Raw genomic sequence first — 21051 nt, 5'->3', positions numbered from 1 at the left:
AAAGAAATTCCAAAATAATCTATTTATTTAGTTAAAAAAAAATTATGCCTCAAGATTGAATGAAGGCCATCCAATTTTAATAGGTTAGATCTAAGTGTCAAAAAAATTTAAAATTGAAAATTTTCGTTTAAAAATAATTATTTTTCCAAATTTTAGACTAAAATAATTCTCCAATGTGCACTACTCACTACAACTCACACACCACTTGCTTCATATGGACCGCCCTTCCATATGGCTTGGAATGGGCCACATGGTCCTGAAGGTGTACGAGAGAGAAAGAAAATTCTCTCTCCAGAATTTTCTAGAGAGAGATGGAAAAGTCCGTGTTGGCTTCCTTCAATCTCATAAAGAGTTTTTCCCTAGGAAAGCGATGACAATGCAGCCACATAAGATCCAATCTGTCTTTATCCGATGGTTCATTAAAACATTATGGTGGAAATACTGGAGCTTGCAGAGAAAAGGACTAATTTATCTTTTCCTTCAAAGTTTGCAACATCCATGGAAAACATGTCATACGTGTCACATAATTGGCGCGCAGCAAAATTTTTTTTTTTTTTTTTTTTGTAGGGTGGAGTAAGATGCACCTTCAAATTTTATCATGTTTTATAATTTTGATATAAAATGTTCTTCGGATTATCTTAAAATCTAGTTTGATATCTAATTATAAAATGTTACGTTTCAAAAAGAGTTAAAATCAAGTAGAACTATAAACATATAAAAATCTTGAAAATGGACGGTGTAGATAATATGTTGTAAAATGCACTATTTATGAGACGTAAAATCTTTTTATTTTTTATAGTCATACATCTCGATGTCGAGATGATCAATCAAAGGGTTTTTCAATTATAAAACTACCTTTTCCGATGGATTTTTGAGGGGTATATGTAGTTCTACATTATAAGGTAGCATCCTTATATAACCTTTATGTTTTTTGAATGCTAAGATGTAATTTCATTAGGACGCGGTTAGCATGCGACCAGCCCGCACATTTACAAATGCGGGCTAGGCCATAAATATAATTTTTAAATATATTTGATGGTAATTTTTAGAGAATACATAATCTTTAGCATGGAGATCATGAATATATGAAAAAATAAATTAATTTTGAAAACTAAAAATGATCATTATATTTAAAAAACTTTTAGATCGTTTGTTATAATTATTTTTAGATGGACCACCTATTTGCATCCATCCTTGAGATGAATGCTTTATACCTCTGGACCGCATATTGTACAAATGCGGCCCAACCTGCATCAAACAATTGTTCATTTCATTATGCTCGGAACTATAACAATAAATAAGAAGAAATAGAAGTGAGGAATACAAGATATGCTCCATACTGCATCTTTGAGTCACCTTAGAAATCCTAGCCTTATTCCACAATTTCCCACAATATCTTTAAGTCCTTGGGACCCAATCATTCATATTTTTTAATGAGAACCCATAGATCTATCCTTCCACAACCACTTAGAACTTTGGAATTACCATTACATGGCTTAGAACTCTCCTTTAAGACTTTAGGTCTACCCACTCTTAACATTAGATCCACACTTCCCAAACTTAGATCTAGCACTCACAACTTAGATAAGTGTTCAAAAAATCAACAAGGTATTTGGGCCTTGGCGGATGCGAGTTACTCAACGAGTCCGAGTAACTCGCTTGAGTTCAACGCAATTTTTTTTAAAGAAAATAAAGAGAAAAAATTGTTATATACAATATGAGCAATACTTTTATTAGTCAAATAGAGAGTAATGTGCTAGTTAGGCCGCCCCATGACAACGTACCTCTTTACAAGAGGTCGTAAGCTCCACTCCGGGGGGGGGGGGGGGGGGGGGGCCTACATTTCTTTGGGAACTCCCATCAAATGAAAAAAAAGGGACACGTATTTGTTCCCATTATATGAAAATAAAAAAAATTTGATTTGTCTTTAAAAATGGTGTTCTTCAGTGGAAAATTCGAACCCCAACCACGTTAAAATACAAAAGACAGTCTTTGTTCCCATTATATGGAAAAAAATAAATTACTGTCTTTAAAAATGGTGTTCTCCAGTGGAATTCGAACCCCAACCATGTTAAAACTAACCATGAAGCCACTCAATAACATTTGACATAAACTTGAAGAATCCTTATATTTAAATTTTGAGAAAAATATTGTACAGCCTATTTGCCCAAAACTCATCTCGCTCATAGGACGAGGCCGAGTTTTAGGGGCCCCAGCCGTGAGCCTCATAACACTGACCAAGATATACCCATACGTAGCCTTACACCTCCGATCTATTTTCGACCAATTTCATGTGCATTCTTTTTAGGGATCTGCCAACCAACATTAATGATCGATTTCTTGGAGATCAAAGATCAATTTATCGAATCCAATCTATCATCAATTACTCTGGATGACCTCTTTCCTTTTTAATTTATTTCAATTTCTTCCAGTTTCATATTTATGTGAAAGACCAATTTATTAGTCCTCCCTAAACTTCGAGCCGGACTCAGAGAAAAAATCTAAGAAAAAAACAATGCTGCGAGGGGCCAATCATGTGTTAGCCCTAGCACAAGACGGGCTGGATCAGACCCTCGGGCTGTGGTCGCTTGGCCCTAAGCCATATTTTGTGGCCCAAGTCCTAGTATTTCAGGGTCCGGGCTGTGGTAGCTTGGCCCCAAGCCATATTTTGTGGCCCAAGCCCTAGTATTTCGGGGTCCAGCACATCAGGCTGGGCTAAGCCGTCCAACCCATTTCCCAGCGCCAGTGGTAGTGTAGTGATGATGATGATGACATAGTTAGTTGTAATAGATGATGGCAGTGAGAGGATGATGGTGGAGAGGGTGACGATTTAATATTTTGGAAATAAATTCAAGTGTTTTTAATAAAATAACAAATAAAAAACAAAAAAAGAAGTCCAATGTGAGGGAACAATTAGGAATAATTTAATATTCATCCTTCAAAGCCAAATTACCTGCAATAAAATCACAAAGACCCCAATTAAAATTAAATTTGGAAATAAATTTGTGGCTTAGCAAGACATCAATTGTAAAATGAGGGACTCCAAAGCATCATAAGATGAGCCCCCTTTCCCCAAGCTTTTCTCTACGACCTTCTTCAATTCGCTTGCTCTCTCTCTCATCTCCTCCCCTTCTCTCTCCAACAACCTCCTCACCACCATCTCCACCTCTCCTCTCTCCACCTCTCGCCTCATCTCCGCCCCCACCCCCCAAACATGGCATATCAGCCTCGAATTCACTCTCTGATCACTAAACTGAGGCCAACAAGCCATGGGCACACCAGCGCATATGCTCTCAAGTGTTGAGTTCCACCCACAATGAGTCCAAAATGCACCCACGGCTCGATGGGCGAGCACTTTTTTTTGAGGAGCCCATTCAACAACGAGCCCACACGAGCCCACTTGGTCCATGAATCCACTAGGAAGACCAGCAGTATTAAGCCCATTAACCAAGTCTGAGCGCACCACCCACAAGAAGGGGCGCCCACTATTAGCCAAGCCCCATGCTATCTCCATCACTTGGCTTGAGTCCAGGCCGGCTATACTCCCAAAGCTTGTGTATACAACCGATCTGGGGGGTTGCGTATCGAGCCAAGAGATACATTTATCGTCCTCTAGTAAGATGCTTGAGGATGATGGCAAGTTTAAGGGGCCAATGGCATAGACAGGTCCGCGACATTGTGGTCGGATTTTTTCAAGGGCAGGGCTTTCAAGGGAATCGGAGGTGTTGAAGATCAAGGCCGAGGCTCTGAAGGATTTGCTGGTGAAGCTCGAGATGAATAAAGAGAAATAGTCTGGGTATTTTGTCTTGACAAAGGGGAGGTCTTTGAAGCGGATGGGAGAGAGATCAGGGACCAGTTCGTCAGAAGTATCAGCTGAAAGAAGAAAAAATTAGTTTTGTTTTGTTTATTTTTAGGGTGATAAACACATAAAGGAGAAAAAAGGAAAATTGCGCTCGAACAACAACATATGCGATCTAAAAAGTGTAAATTTAACGGTCCAAATGTTTTTTTACTAGAATTATTATTTTTAATTTTTAAAATTTATTTATTTTTTCATATTCATGATCTACATGTTAGAGATTACATGTTCATAAAAATTAAGTCCAAAAATCCATCTCAAAAATAGATTTGTTAATAGGCCCGTCTTTCTATATATATCTAGGCTGGGCCGCATAGAAGCCTGGTCCGAAAAAAAATGGGATCTTAATGGAATCAGATGGATAAAATACTGGGAAAATGACCAAATGACCTCTTCATACGAATCTTTCTATTTCCTAGTAACGCTTCAAGCCACTGTCTCTTGAATGTAGCTGTTCCTTAACTTTGGCTAGGTTCACCAAGTGGATTTTGAAAGAAAGGTTCTTGGAAAAAGCCTAGATTAGGTGTTCAAGTTATTCGGTTGCCACCAGCTCTTATCTTACTAAAAGATTGTAATTAAACGATACAATGGTTATCATCGACTTTTTTCATTTTCAATTGTAAAATTACCAAAATTAGCTCTTATTTCATTAAGGCTATCAACAAGCTCGGCCAACCCAGGTCCTAGCTCAACCGGTACCTGCAGGGCTGGTCCAGGCTTGCCTTTACCGGGACGGGGGCAAAGGAGCCCTGTCCCAAATTAGCCCTAGCCCGGTCCAGGCCAGACCGGGCTGTGGTAGCCATGACACTAGCTTCGCCAGTTCCGGCTCCTGGAACTAGGGTCATGGTGGCCTGCCCCTCAAGCTATACTTTTAAGTTCACACCCTAGACTTCTAGGGTCGACAAGATAGGCCAGGCCACTCAATCATTGCTTGCCGTTGACTGCTCTCATAAAGAGCAGGGGAATTTATGTCTGAGTGAGGTTTGTACAAGATGCCCACCATATACTATACAAATAAGACGTCAATTTGTTGGAAGATGTATGTCTGTTGTCAAAAACCTTAAAGATGGTTTGAAAATCCATGTTCAACTCTAATTATGAAATGTATTGAGCAAATCTATAAACACCTGAATATCTTGAAAGTAAACGATCAAGATAACTTTGTTATAAGATGTACTATTTTTGGGACTTGAAATTTTTTTTTTCTCTTTTTAACCATACATATATCGATGTCAAGATCATCAATTTTAAGCTTTTCCAATTTTGAAACAATCTTTTCTACTGTATTTTTGTTGTCCACCTATAGTATAACGTAGCAACCCCATATATGTTGTTTCCTTTATGTAAATTTCCTTCAGCAGTCTCTTCAGGCATTTTATAGTTAAACTCGCAAACAAGTTAATTTTGAAATAAATTCATAGAAAGCTGTTTTTTCTCTTTTTTGTTTTTATTTTTGCTACATTTTTTGCAAACAAGTTAATTTTGAAATAAATTCATAGAAAGCTGTTTTTTCTCTTTTTTGTTTTTATTTTTGCTACATTTTTTGTTAACTTGCCATACTGGAGTTGGTATTATTTTTCATAGTTTTTCTGATTTGTTTCATTTTAATTCTTATTCTACTTTTGTGGGTAATTGATTGATCATCGTTTATTTTCATTGTTTTCTGAGTCGTTCAAGAATAGATGATCTGTATTTCAAGTAATTTAGATTTGTAAAAAAAAAAAATTCAAATTCAAATACAAACTGCAATGGGCTATTACTGTAGCTATCAGCCAATGGGGCTGACCTCAACTATTCCATTGTGGTTTGTATAAGGCCGAGACCCTAAACAATCAAAAGCCCACCTTCAAATAGGACCAAAATATGTTGTTTTAGTATCAAAAATTTTTATGACATCCTAAAATTTATTTTCATCTCTAATTATACATTTTAAATATTCAAAAGCAGTGTGGACCAAGGAGATCTATGAACGCTTGAAATATTAAAAACTGATGGTCTAGATAATACATACATACATACATAATAAGATGCACTACTTTCAATACTTGAAATCTATTTTTTCCTACATCTTGAGGTCAAGATGATCAAATTGAGGGTTTTTCAACATCCAAACAATCTCTTTTAATGAATTTTTGAGTTGTGCCTTAATTTGATTATTCAGGGCGTCACCCTTATATAAACTTTTTCCTATATGTATATATTCAAAATAAGTTTTTTTTTTTTTTTTTTTTTTTTCATATTAGTAATTATTGGGTTCAATGTGATCAACTGGAGATTTATCAGGGAATCAAGGCCCTAAAGTAAGGTTTTCCAAACTAGAAAAATCAGATCACTATGTTCCATATCAGGGTACTTCAATCATTCACATCATGAATTTCTTCATCAATATGCTTTGGTCAATTAGAAAAAAACCGCAAAAGAGAAGGGCAGTTCTGATCAGAAACAAGTTCTCTCTTACCTCTTTCATCAAGATAACCCTTCTCTCTGATGGCCTGAAACCCCAAAGTCGAGGTAGAGCTACTCGTTCTGAAGGCCATTCTCTTGATTCCAAGCTCTTCAGCCAAATCCTGTGTAAAATACATCACCGCATCAGTTATCAGACAAGAAACAGGGACCCCACCCTTTCTCGACTGCAAATCCTCCATTAAAGCTCGAAATGGGGGCCTGCATTTCTCATTTAGAACGAGAACGAGCTCCACTTTGTCCATTTCCCGAGCCTCCTGGTTCGATAGGCCCAAGCAAATGGACTCGATACTGAACCCAGGACTAGGCTCGAGGTGAGGAGCGTTATAGTCCGTGTGGACTATTGTTATGAAGAAACCCCTGCTGTGGAGTGTGCGAGCTAGCTGGATCATGGGGTTTATGTGACCTTGATAAGGGTAAGAAAAGAGAACCAGGTGTCCAGTATATGGCATAGAAACTCTATTCTCCGCCATCAAAGAGTTTGGAAGAGGAGTTGAAGGTTTAATGGGGAGAGTGAGGCGAGAATTGAGAAAATGGAGAACCAGAGTTTGGAGTTTGAGATTTTTATCCATATAATATAAGAATTAATTTTACCCCCGGGGTAAGTTGAAGAAAGATGCTTTGGTCAAGCGTGCCGGCGGCCCAACCTTGGACTACCTGGGCCCAGGCCACGAAATTTGGCCTAAGGGCTATGGCAAAGCCTGACCTTAAAATCAAAGGTTGGTGGGCCGGGCCACACGCCGGGTCATGGCTAGGGTCCGATTGATCCTCTTCCATTGGTGGGTAAACCACCTAACCCAAACTTAGGGTTGGCTTGGGCGAGGGTCCCTCCTGGCCAATCTAGGTTGGCCCCAACCTCTAGTTTGCAAGCAACCGTGTCTCGTCCTAGACAGCCCGAGCCTATTGTTATTGGGCAAGCTTTCTATGCTTCCCCTATACCAACTACAACCTAAAACTTACATGCTTTCTCTTATTCACCCATCCATTTTGAATGGACAGTTGAGATGACCCAATCACAATACCATGTTTCTACACTTTTTTATTTTTAATTTTTTTTTAGAAATCATTTTGAAACCAAATCCTGAGCATCCGCTTCTTTGTTAAACTCACACGGGCAGAAAATAAAAAAAAAAATGTTATCAATAAAATAAAATGATTAAAATACTCCTGAAAAATTCAATAGGTATTTTGATTATTATATTTGATTGAAATTTTTTAAAAATATTTTTCTAAGTGTGTCACATTGAGAAGATGATATGTACCAAATTTCATATTCATACAACTTGTATAAATAAATAAATAAATACTCTGAGTCACCGGATCTAGATCAAACGGCACATACTCACTTGATCTCAATTGGACGGCTGGATGGGAGGGGAAGTATGTATTTTTTATGTTGTAGGGGAGTATAAAAACCTTTTACATTGTTATCCTTAGGGAACGTTTATGTCGCGTGAAAATAAAATAGTTTCCAAAAAATATTTTTGTGTGGAAGAATTCTCTCATTTGGATAAGTGTGGAATATTATCACTCCAACTGGTCTTAATATATCTTTTCACACCAATTAAGGGCTGATAGGTACGAAAATATAATGACACCTAATTGTACGAGGGAAGTTTTCCATAAGAAAATATTTCTAGGTAAGTATTTTTATACAAATCAAACGTACCTTTAGTTTTAGTTTTGTCCTTGTGGAAAGATTTGGACAGAGACGAGGGGTAGCATATTACGAGATGTCTGCTAAGATTGCATTATGTGGATCCTGAACCATCATCTTTTAGTTATGGTTAGCAAGCCTCTAACTAAAACTGTCTCTACATTGCGGTTTCCATTTTAATCGTTAACACCACCCCCACAAGCACTTTTAAAAAATCAACTCTTGATCTACTTGAAAAAACATGGCCTATCTTCTCTGCTTAATTACCTAAAAACAAATAAAAATGTAGGGCCATTGTCTCACTCCACTCATCGATAAGGGAAAGTATATAATGAAATTATTTATTTTTGGTACAAAGTGGTCACAATTAATTTTGACCGTTGGATGTGAAATTGAGTGGCTGCAATTCATCGATAAGAGAAAGTATATAATGAAGCCATTTATTTTTGGTACAAGATGGTCACAATTAACCATGACCATTGGATCTGAAATTAGGTGGCTGTATTTATTTCATTTATCAAGCTCAAAATTCAAAAAAAAATTCTCCAACTTTTTGACAAACTCAAGTTATCAGATTCATATCGGATGGTTATAAGTAACTGTATTCTCTATGTACCAAAAGGAAATGGTCCTCATTACATACAATCCCCATCGGTAAAACCCAATTTTTGAATACTTTCAAGACTACTTCAGAAAATGAAACGTATTCCATATGTGCTAGGAAGAAGTAACGTCATAAAATTAAACAAAAACTGAATAAGTTTTGGATGGTGGAAAAAGATAACGTGAACAAGAAAGGTCTAGTTTTTCGATGGACAAATCCATTGTTTCCAACGTGGATTAGTGTGGCATATCGTCCACCCAACATATCGGTGTCAAGTTGCGAGATCGCTAATCCTGATCGGTTTAGATTGAAGATCTAGAAAATATTAAAAAAAATAAAAAATAAAAAAATATTAAAATGAGGGTTTATGTTGAGGATTTCGATAACCTAAAAAAATATTATATTAACTAAAAAAAAAATAAATAAAAATGAAAGGGGATGGTTAAGGGGGAATAGAGCCTCGTACCTTCCCAGAAGATTCCAAATCTAAAACGTTGATTCTCGTCGCAGATCAGTAGGTTTTGAAACGCGGGACTCCAAAACGATTCAAATTTAGATAGGAACACATCGGACATGGTCAATTGTCAATGAATATTCGCGTGCTATTCAGTTTTGGATTGCTATTCATTTTTAGTATAAAAAAATCAGATTGCTTTGATGTGAACTTCAACAATTAAGAAATGTTAAACACTTCATGCAAATTTATTTTGATTTTTGTGTCCAATCAATACACATCCCCAGCTAAGCTACCCATATTCACTGATGATTGTGAACTTCTTGTGAGGAGGATACAAGTAGGAATAATTCCAATTAAAAAATCCACCCCTCAAAGCCAAATTACATGCAATAAAATAAAATGAAGAGGACCCCAATCACAATTTGATTTAATCAAATTATGGCTTAGCAAGACATCAATTGTAAAATTAGGGAGTCCAAAGCTTCATAAGATGAGCCCCCCTTCCCCAAGCTTCTCTGTACAACCTTCTTCAATTCGCTTGCTTTCTCTCTCATCTCCTCCCCTTCTCTCTCCACCAACAACCTCCTCACCACCATCTCCACCTCTCCTCTCTCCACCTCTCTCCCCATCTCTGCCCCCACCCTCCAAACATGGCATATCAGCCTCGCATTCACTCTCTGGTCACTAAACTGAGGCCAGCAAGCCATGGGCACGCCAGCGCAGATGCTCTCAAGCGTCGAGTTCCACCCACAATGAGACCAAAACGCACCCACTGCTCCGTGGGCTAGCACCTTTTTCTGAGGAGCCCATTCGACCACGAGCCCACGCAAGCCCACTTGTTCCGTGAACCCACTAGGAAGACATGCAGCATTAAGCACATTAATCAAGCCTGGGCGCACCACCCACAAGAAGGGGCGCCCACTATTAGCCAAGCCCCATGCTATCTCCATCACTTGGCTCGACTCCATGCTGGCTAGGCTCCCAAAGCTTGTGTATACAACTGACCTGGGGGGTTGCGTATTGAGCCAAGAGATACATTTATCGTCCTCCGGTAAGATGCTTGAGGAGGATGGAAAGTTCAGGGGGCCAACTGCAAAGACAGGTCCGCGACATTGAGGTCGGATTTTTTCGAGGGCAGGGCTCTCAAGGCAATCGGAGGTGTTGAAGATCAAGGCAGAGGCTCTGAAGGATTTGCCGGTGAAGCTGGATATGAATAAACAGAGAGAGTCTGGGTCCTTTGTGTTGACAAAAGGTAGGTCTTTGAAGCGGAAGGGTGAGAAATCAGGGATCGGCTCGTCGGAAGGATGACCTGAAGAAGGAAAAATCAGTCCTATTTGTTTTCAGAGTGAGAAAGAAGAAAAAATGGGCTTTCAATGCAATCGGGTAGATGAAGTATCAGGAAAATGACCAAATGGTCTTGCTAAAGGTACCTAATTAAACCGTATAATGGCTATGAACAAAGACCTTTTGGTTCGGTTGTTCTAATTTTTATTTAATTACCTCGTATTCCATTAGGGCCAGCCAATAAAAACAAAATATTACCCAAATGTAATAGGATAGGAAAGTGCATATTACCATCGTAGAATTGTATTTAACAAGATAGGAATGTGCATACTATACCATTGTATTATCATTACTTATAAGGTGCAGTTTGCATGCATACTATACCATTGTATTATCATTACTTATAAGGTGCAGTTTGCATACGGACTTATCTGTAGGTGATACGGACTTATCTGTAGGTGTAGAGGTAAGGTGTACTTTCAAATTTTATCATGGTATATGATTTTCATGTAAATTGTTCTTAGGATTATCTCAAAATCTATTTTTATATTTAATCATAAAATTTTAAATTTTAAAAATGGTTAAAATGAAGTAGTTCTATAAACACATGAAAATCTTGAAAATAAACAGTGTAGATAATATGTTTTAAAATGCACTATTTATGATACTTAAAATCTTTTTATTTTTCATAGTCATACAACTCGATGATCGATCAAAGGCCTTTTCAACATTAAAACTACTTTTTTCGATGAATTTTTAAAGGACATCCGCAGTTCTATATTATAAAGTAGCATCCTTATATAAAATTTTTGAAAAAACCACTTGCATAGTATTATCATTATATACACAACAAAAAAAACAAAAATCTTTTTTCACTCAAGAATTTTTTATGGTATCCGAACAAAGTTAATCTTTTTGGCCTTTACACTGAGGTCGTTTTCTCTCTTCTTCTCTCTAAAACTTGCACGTCACCAAGCCTTCCACACTAGTGTTCCTACCCAACGTGATGCACTGAGGTTCCGCGCTACTGTTTCCGTGCAAGAACCACAAAAGGTTAACGGCATCACCACTTGTTCCGTGCAAATACAAATTTGAGCCTCTTCTCCTTTTTGTTTTATTTTCTGCATTTGTTCAAATTATAACGCCATCACCACTTTTTCTCTCTCAATATTAAAATTTGTTCTCTTCCATATTCTAATAGTTAAAGCCTCTTCCTCTCTCTAGAAGTTTCGTCTAAAATTCCCGTAGTTTTGTCATGATCGATCTAAACCTCGAATATCTCTTATCCCAATGGACGATTCATCTTCATCAAATAAAGTACCCTTATCCTTCCACCTTTAATATAGGAAATTTAGTATCGATTAAATTGACATAAAATAAGAATACTCTCTCTGATTGAGAGTCATGAACTTTTTGGATTCATTAACGGTGATTATCTTACACCAAATCAAAAGATTTCATCTCTTATAATAAGAGTGAAATCGAAAACTTAAATTATAAATCATGGCTGAAGTCCGATCAACTTCGTAATCCTTGAATCACAGGGATATTATCAAAAAAGTGTATCTGCCATGTTGTTGGCCTCAAGACTTATGCAAAAATTTGGAATTGCCTAAAAAAGGCCTTTGTATGTACTTCTCAATCTAGGAAATTCTAGTTCACCCAGCAACTCCAAATCTGCAAGAAAGAAAATTCAATTCTATCGTAATATATATGCAAATTCAAGAATATTTATGAAGATTTGACGGGCTATAGGAAAACCTATATCATATGAAAATAAGGTAATATTACCATTGTAAAGTCCAATAGGATAGGAAAGTACAAATTGCCATTGCAGACTGAAATATTTTGTTTCTATCACTTGCAACAGGCAAGCCAACCCTAGTCCTAACTCAGTTGGTTCCCTACAAGGCCATCCAGGGCTTGCCTCGACCAAGATTACACCAAAGGGCCCCTGATCCAAATTGACCCTAGCGGTTTAGGAAAAATCAGGTAGTTTAAATTCTAATCGCTCGGTTAGACCTGCTTAGATTTGGGCGGTTCCGGTTTGGGTCGACTTTAGTGAACTAGCCAGGTATCTTAAAAAAAAGATAAAAAATATATATAAAATCCTAAAAAATAAGTGATTTTGTTTGTAATGCATTTTTAAATGTTTTTCATCATTTGGCAAAGATTGAAAATTGTTTTGGCCATTAATACTTATGCTTACATTTTCCCATCTTTTCTGAAAAATTTCAAAATCCATTTTCATTAATTTTCAACTTCACAAATCGATTCTTTAAAGTCCAATTTTTTTTATTAATTTTCAACTTCATTTGGATGTGCTTTGTTTAATCATTTTTTAAATATACTTTCATATTTTATTACATTTAATTTTATTTTATTTGTTTAAATTTTTTTTACCGTTCGAGACTTGTCAGGTTAGGGCGGTTGAATTGGACAGTTTACCAGTTAAGCCAGTTAACTGTTCCAGTTCAATTTTTCCTACACTGAGCCCGAGCCGATCCAAAAAGGGTTGGGTTTTTCTAGCCATGACCACTAGTCCTTACCCATCCCAACACCCAGCCCTAAGGTGATTGTGGCCTAGCCTCAAGCTAAATTTTTAGGCCCAAACCCTGGACCCTAGATTTTCAGGGGCGACCAAGACAAGCCAAGTCTCCCAATCATTACCTACCCTAGATTTCTCTCTGGGACTTTATGTATGAGGGAGATTTGTATAAGGTGTCCATCTTATACTACACAAGTAAGGTAAAAGTTTTTTCGGAAGATATAGGTTAGGTGTCAAAAACCTTAAGATAGCTTAAAAATCTATGTTCAACCATAATTATGAAATTTACCATTTTAAATAATCGAATATTGAGCAGATCTATAAACACTTGAAAATCTTGAAAATAGACAGTCCATATAACTGATTACAAAATGTCTTATTTTTTAGCCTTGAAATTTTTTTTTTTTTTTTATATCCATACATCTCAATGTCGAGATAATCAATTAGAAGATTTTCCAACTTTGGCACACACTTTTCTATTGGATTTCTTAGATGCATCTTATTTTTACATTATAAGGTTGCAACCCTATATAAACTTATTCCTTTATGTAAATTTCCTTTACCAGTCTCGAAGCATTATATAATAAAACTCTCAACCCAGTTAATTTTGAAATAAATTCAAAGTAAGTTGTTTTTAGAATAATTTGTTTGGATATGAAATGTAAGAAAAGTGCGAGTATAATATTGTGACTTGTCAAGTTTTTAGAATAAATTCAAAGTAAGTTGTTTCTATGAGTCGGCCGACTCAGCTATTTCAAAGGAGGCCCGCTACCTAAATTCATCTGACAGATTGATTCCGGAATCAAAATTTTTAGAGGTTGATAATCTATAACAGGGTAAACATGAATATTTTAAAAACTATAATAATAGTTTTTAATGTATTTTCCTAGACCGTTGATTTAAACTCAAGCAAGACACAAAGAAATCAAATAGGAAGCTGTTGCTTTTACATGGAAACAATGAAAGCTCGAATATACTAGGGGGTTTTAGGTATGTTATAAAAGCTGGTCTTTATGAAATCAAGAATTAGGGTGACAGATTTTCTATAGGAATTCAATTGAAAAGCTTTTGTAAAGGATTGGAAAAACAAATTAGCATTGTTAATAGAGCACCCAAAAATTACCTACCTGGATTTAGGGCTAGAATAGCTGCTTTGAGTCTTGGAGGCCCAATTTCAATGCGTTTTTTAGCTGATAATCCTATTGTTTTAATGGTGGGTGGCTCTGTTTTTATTCATGGTGGGATCCCCCCTAAGGATGGAGTTCCATGAATATAGGGATCGCGATCCTAAAATTCTGAGAGTGGGGATCTAATTTATTCGGGAACACGTTCTGTGGGACAGTGGGAGCGAGATCCGTGAGGTAACAAGAGCGAGCACCATTGTGAATGGGATCGAGAATCTTAAAAATATGAGCGAGCTCCCAAAAAGTTGAGAAAGGGTTCCGAACGAGATCCCGGCCACATATCATTGGAGCTGGGTTCCGAAGCGAAGCACCACCCTAGTTGGACGCTTCCGATAACTATGGTCCGGAGCATCATAACGTGACATCTTAAGCTCTATTTCTACTACAGTAAGGGACACCTTTCCCACTGAACTACCTAAAAAAAAGTCTATTAAGCTTTGGCTTAGAAGTAGATATATTAGATTGTGCACCAGACGTCAAGGGTTAAAATCTTTGAAGTTTGTGCCAAGAAAAAAACAACGATGACCTACCCTTTTAAGTTCCTCAAGCTGATATGCCATTTTTCAAAAATAATGGATTTAAACCACAAGGTTGACGTCTCGAATTCTATTTCTACCCCTTCGAAAGAGCCGCTTCCCCATTGAACTACCCTTGTTTCGTTTTTGAACCCATAACAATCGGCTTTAGGCAGCTTGCATTGACCTTAATCTCCATAGGCAATCAATATATATTCATACCCTCACTTGTTCTTACTTTCAAAAGCCGGAGCATTATTTTTTTGGGGGTCATTTGGATACCTGGCCTCTTTGGGAGATGTCTCTCCAGGAAGGGCAGCTCACTTCCGCTTTTGGTGGCGTTTCGCCTTTGCAAGTCCTTGAAAAGATCATAGTTTCCCGTCGGGATTTTTCAAAGCTCGAGGATCTAAGGCTTTCATCATCTGTTTCCACCAGACTTGATATTCATGCGAGAGAACTGGAAGCTGGGTTTCAAAACTCTATGTTGATGATGCTTCCAAGAGAGAATTGGAAGTTGGGGACTCAAAACCTTCAATTAATCATGCTTTTGATAGACAATTTGAAGTTGGGGATTCAAAGAGTTCTATAGAAGCAGCTAAATTACAGGACTCAGAACCTAGGGAGGAGGAGCGAAATCGATTCATTCGTGTTTGGTTGAATTTTGTTATTATTATTTGTTGGGTTCTCTGGTTTTTATGTTGGGTTTTTGTTCACTCCTCGGTGAAATTTGTTGATATTATTCTTTGGGTTCTCCAGTTTCTTTTTTTTTTTTTCTCACTTGTCTTTTTCTTTTGCTGGATTTTTTTTTGCTAATATCCCACACTGGATTTGGTTTCATTGTTCATACTTAATAGTTTTTCTTATTTTTTTCATTTTTATTCTTATTCTAGTTTTGTGGGTAGTTAATTGATTATTATTTATTTTCCTTGTTCCTTTAAGTCTCTCAAGTTTATTTTTATTTGTTGGGTTGCACTCTCTTTACAGCCATTTCTCAGTTTTTTTGGAGGCATTTTGAAGGGTTCATTATTTTCTATTATTTTGTATGGTTAAAGTATTGTTGGGTTTTTGCGTATGAGATTTTCACATGGGTGCGGTTTGTATAAGGCCGAGGTTCTAAACAATCAAAAATAAAACGCACCGAGAAATGTGATTTCAATACTAAAAATTTTTGTGATACCCTTAAAATTTATTTTCATATTTAATTAAAATATTTAAAACTTTAAAATAGTGTACATCGAGCATATCTAAGTAAACTTGAAAACTTTGAAAATTGGCCGTCCAAAATATATTATAAGATGCACTATTTTTAAATTTTGAATTCCATTTATTTCTCATGGGGAGATGATCAATTTGAAGATATTTGAGCATTAAAACAATCTCTTCTAATGAAAATTTTGAGTTGGGCTCTAATTTGATTATTTAGAGGCTCGGCCCTGTATAAACATTTTCCTTTTCCGCATTCATATAACTTATTCTTATTCATTTTATTATTAAGGTTTTGAATGCGGTGCATTACTCCTATGCTGACCCGACACTGGAAGCCAAGGCAAAATTCGTTTGCACCAATGATTTAAAAATCGGCGAGTCGAACCGGACTCGTCAGGTTCGACTCGAGAATCGACACAGCCCGTGCCGGTTCCAGCACAAAACCGAAAACCGCTCGATTCTGTCCGGTTCCCTCTCGGTTCTAGCCTCAAAAGCACCTTCACACGTGTATACGCGTCACGCGTGTGATACGCACCACTCCCACACGTGTGTATACATGCGATACGTGCGATACGCACATGCATGCCTAGCCAGTTCAGGCCTCAAAAACACTTTCACACGTGCATAGGTGTCGCGCGACACACTACATGTGGCACACACCACTCCCACATGTGCCACTTTCACACGTGCGACACACACCATGTGTGGCACACATCACTCCCACATGTGCCATACGTGGGCCACACACATGCACTCCCACATGTGCCACTTTCACACGTGCGACACACACCACTCCTACATGTGCCACACGTGGGCCACACACATGAATAATGTAATGTATTATTTTTCTTACAGTTGTGAATAATATATTTTAAATTAAAGAAGATTATAAAATATTTTTAATTTGTTATTATTTATCTAATAAAATAATTATAAAATATAAACTAATAATTATAATTTCAAAATATAATATTATAATTAGTTATGCTGTAATAATTTTGGATTAATGTTAGTTAGGCTGTAATAATTTAGATTTTTTTAATGGATTTGGGTTTTTCGCCAAAACGAGATTTTAATGGTCATTCTTTCATTGATTTAGTCTACTCTTTATTATAGTCCATGTATAATTATATATTTTATCCATGATAACTCTATGATTTTTCTTTTATGTGACGCAAATTTAATACTTAAGTTTATACATAGAAAGAGCATCTCAATATTCACAAATTGATGAAAAAAATGAAAGTTAATAATATAGTACCCTCATTTCTTATTGGATTTCTAAAAAACATTTATAATAAATTTTAATAATTTTTTCGATTTATCGATTTTTAAAATGCTCAATCCGAGTCACCGATCTGTTTTTTAAACCATTGATTTGCACCAAAGACAACATGGGCATTAAAATTATTTTTTATTTTTTAATTTTTACGTGGCCAGTTGGGCCTGAGGCCATGTGATTTTGTTTTTAGTGGTGTCATGGATGCTGTTTAATAAGCCTACTTTTGATGCAGACAACTATTTATCTTTTGTTATTATTGGTATGATGGATATTGTCGGTGTCTCTATTGTTTTTAGTGGTATCATGGATGCTGTCGGTACCAATATTTGTTGCAAATTAAAATCTATTCAAGCGACGTCGAGAAAATCAATTCGGCCAAGATTTTTTGGATCTGCAGGCGAGTTACTCAGAAGCCACGGCACGCCAGCTCTGGCTGAGGTGCGTTGCTCGGAGGCCAAGCTACTCCAGATCGGTCCGAGGCGAGATACTCCAACGACTCCAAGTAAGTATTTTTATCGAAATCCAACACTTTTTTTAAAAAAAAACTGAAGAAATAAAATGATTGTATAAAATTCGAGCGTCACTATCAACAAAATTGTTGACTGACGTGCTAGTTGGTAAGTGAACCTCATATCCAACTCTTTTTTTAAAAAAAAAAATTATAGAAATAAAATGATTATATAAAATACGAGCGTCACTATTATCAACAAAGTTGTTGACTGACGTGCTATTGGTGGATGAACCTCATACTCTAGCGGGGTTCGAACCCCTAGGAGGCACAATTTATTCGAAACAATAAACCATTCTAAATAAAAAGTAGTATATATTTAAAGGAAACAGTTTATATAAAGATAGTAGAACTACCAATTAACTTAAAAAATCTGTCGAAAAAAAGTATTTTTAATGTTGAAAAACTGTTAGATTGATCATCTCAACATCGAGAAGTGTTATCATGAAAAATAAAAAGATTTTAAGTCTCATAACTAATGCATTTTTACAACATATTATCTACACCGTCCATTTTCAAGATTTTCATATATTTATAAATCTACTTGATTTTAACCATTTTTAAATTTTTAAATTTTATAATTAGATATAAAAATAGATTTTGAGATAATCCTAAAAACATTTAACATCAAAATTATATACCATGATAAAATTTGAAGGTGCACTTTACCTCTACATCTATGGATGGTATGCAAACTGCACCATTCTAGAAATAACAAAAAAAAAACTTATTGTCTTTATCCCGAGATACGATTGATCTGTAATCTTTTGTCTCTCCTCTTGTATCCCTCTCACTCACTCTTCTCCAGTGTTTCTCCAAACACTTTTCCTTTCCCCTGATAACCTCTCGCCTTCGTGAAATCCAACCTAGTCGTTTCTCTCTCTTCACTTATATACTTTAAACTTCTCTATTCCCCTCTCTTCCTACGTCTCTTAGTCTCTCTAGAAATATGAAGAGAGAGCATAAGGAGATAAAGTGTGGGGAGAGAGATAAAAAAACATAGAAGTGGTGTGGGGAGAGAGAGAAATTTGGGGGAGAGATAGAAATTTAAGAGGATGACTTTTAAAAAAGTCTATGTTTTTTTAGATTTGTTTGGCCTAAAAACCAAGGTTTAAATTAGCTAAGGGGGTTAGAAGAAATAAAATTTACAATTTTTATGTTTCAAGATATCTTTTAAAACCTTGGATCTATTGTCAAATGAAACCTAAAAAAAGAGGGTATAGAGATATTTTTCCTAAAAAAATAGGACACTACCTTATAAAATTTCGATGGAAAACATCATGGATGTAGTTTGTGGATAAAATAATAGAGTCTCATGATGTAGTTGTAGCATGCGAACCCCTATTATGGTTTTGAAATCCATATCTACCTCTGATTATGCAATTCACTGCTCCAGATGTAGTACAAATCTTGTGGATCTATAAACACTAAAAAACAAACGTTCTAAATCGTGTGTTACAATTTAAATCGTCTGTTACAAGATAGACCATTTTGAGGGCTTGAAGTCATGTTTTCACATATCTATTAGAGTCATGGTCGAGATTCCCATAGCAAATTTGCAATTTTCAAAGAGATTTTTCCATAAGGCCTAAACCTTATTTTGATCTTTTCCAACCATAATTCGTGCACAAGAAACATCTTTGACCATTCGAAAATTAAATTTCACACTAATTAAGAAATTTTAAGATAAAAGAATGCTACAAATCTAGATCTAAAGATGAGCGCTCCAAATAATGCAGTAGAAGGTCGACTATTTTTAAAACTCCAAAAAAAAATTTCAAATTCAATGTGATCACGAGGAGGGTTGTTAATGCCAATAAGTTTTTTATTTTTTCTATCATTTTGCCTAAGATTGTGAAGTGTTTTGGACATGAATATTTATTTTTAATTTTCTTGTTCTTTTGAATTATTTTTAAAATACCTTTTTTTACAAATTGATCTTTCTTTTAACAATTTTTCACTACTTTTTTAACCTCATTTAGATTTGTTGGGTTTGATTTTATTTTAAACATATTTTTCATATTTTTGAGGTTATTTTATATTTCTTTTTTTTTTAACATTTTTTTTACCTGGACAAGACCTGCCCAACTCTCCCAAGTTTCGGCCAGGCCAGGGCCGAGTCCGGGTCCGGGTCCGGGTTCCAGGGTCGAGTCGTGCTTTCCTACACTGCTTGAATCAATCACATTACTAATTTCTTCATCGATATGCTGTAGTCATTTAGGAAAAACAGCAAAAGAAAAGGACAAGGAGTTCATATCAGATACAAGTTCTCCCTCACCTCTGTTATCAAGATAACCCTTATCTCTGATAGCCTGAAAGCCCAAAGTCGAAGTAGAGCTACTCGTTCTGAAAGCCATTCTCTTGATTCCAAGCTCCTCAGCCAAATCTTGTGTAAAATACATCACCGCATCAGTTATCAGATAAGAAACACGGAGCCCGCCTTTTCTCGACTGTAAATCCTCTATTAAAGCTCGAAATGGGAGCTCGCATTTCTTATTTAGAGTGAGAATGAGCTCCACTATGTCCATTTCTCGAGCCTCCTCGTTGGAGAGGCCCAAGTAAATGGGCTCGATGGTGAGCCCAGGTCTAGGCTCGAGGTGAGGAGCGTTATAGTCGGTGTGGACTATGGTTATGAAGAAGCCTCTGCTGTGGAGTATGTGAGCTAGCTGGACCATGGGGTTTATGTGACCTTGAAAAGGGGGAGAGAAGAGAACCAGGTGCTTAGTATAAGGCGTTGAAACTCTATTCTCCGCCATTAAAGAGTTTGGGCTAGGAGTTGAAGGGTGGATGCCGAGAGAGAGAGAGAGAGAGCGAGATAGAGGCGAATACAGAAAATGGGATCGAAGTCTGAGACTAATAATATATTTGAGACCTACCGATATACCAAAGAAGGCCCCATGTAATGTGTTTTATACTTTGGTCAAAGTGGGGGGCCCCGGCCCGGTTAAGGACAACCCTAGCCGTAACCGTAACCACTAGATATGGCCGGAGGGCTAAGGCAAGGCCTTGACAGTAAAATGACCAGTGTCCAGGCCGGGGTGCACCTAGACTCATGACCTAGCCCGGACCAAATCTATCTACAGGTAAAACCACATAACCCTAAAATAAGGTCGGCTTGGGCAAGGGCTTCTCGGGTGCAATCTAGGCCGGTGCCGGCCCCTACGGTCCCAGCCTGACCGACCCCATTATGACCCATAGTTCTGTCCAATGTTTTAAGGTCAGGGAATTTATGATCAGGATTACCGATTTGGATCCCAATTTGTTGGGACCAGTGTTTTAAAAAACGTCGAGTCGAACCAAACTCGTCCGGTTCGATTCGAAAATCGTGAAAAGGGGACCGGATCGCCTAAAAAATCGAAAATCGTCCGGTTCTAGAGAGAACCGGACGATTCTGTACAGTGAATCGCCGATTCACTGTACGGAATCGGCGAGTCCGAACAGTGAATCGGCGAGTCCGTACGGAATTTTTTTTTTTTTTTTTTTT

At 36.8% G+C, this 21051-nt stretch overlaps 2 protein-coding genes and 1 long non-coding RNA gene across 3 annotated transcripts; all 3 read right to left on the bottom strand.

Annotated features, from left to right (window-relative positions):
- Positions 1–2902: 2902 nt before the first annotated feature.
- LOC18440194 (UDP-glycosyltransferase 76B1) lies at positions 2903–6865 on the bottom strand. Its single transcript, XM_006850346.4, has 2 exons — positions 6318–6865; positions 2903–3873 (listed from the first exon to the last, which is right to left on the bottom strand). The coding sequence occupies exons 1-2, from the start codon at positions 6793–6795 to the stop codon at positions 3011–3013; spliced, it is 1341 nt and encodes a 446-aa protein (XP_006850409.4). The 5' UTR covers positions 6796–6865; the 3' UTR covers positions 2903–3010.
- Positions 6866–9264: 2399 nt separating this feature from the next.
- LOC105420003 (UDP-glycosyltransferase 76B1) lies at positions 9265–20602 on the bottom strand. The gene is made up of 2 exons (XM_020670951.2): positions 19846–20602; positions 9265–10349 (listed from the first exon to the last, which is right to left on the bottom strand). Exons 1-2 carry the CDS (start codon positions 20321–20323, stop codon positions 9484–9486), a joined length of 1344 nt encoding a protein of 447 aa, XP_020526610.2. The 5' UTR covers positions 20324–20602; the 3' UTR covers positions 9265–9483.
- Positions 11702–15015, bottom strand: LOC148780708 (uncharacterized). The gene is made up of 2 exons (XR_016060369.1): positions 14854–15015; positions 11702–12001 (listed from the first exon to the last, which is right to left on the bottom strand). It is a non-coding gene; the product is annotated as an uncharacterized LOC148780708 (long non-coding RNA).
- Positions 20603–21051: the final 449 nt, after the last annotated feature.

The sequence above is a fragment of the Amborella trichopoda genome, chromosome 8 (assembly GCF_054954075.1).
Source record: "Amborella trichopoda isolate Santa Cruz 75 chromosome 8, AtrichopodaSantaCruz75HAP2 v2.0, whole genome shotgun sequence".
In the NCBI taxonomy this organism is placed as follows: Eukaryota; Viridiplantae; Streptophyta; class Magnoliopsida; order Amborellales; family Amborellaceae; genus Amborella; species Amborella trichopoda.
This window is presented reverse-complemented; position numbering and strand designations above follow the sequence as displayed.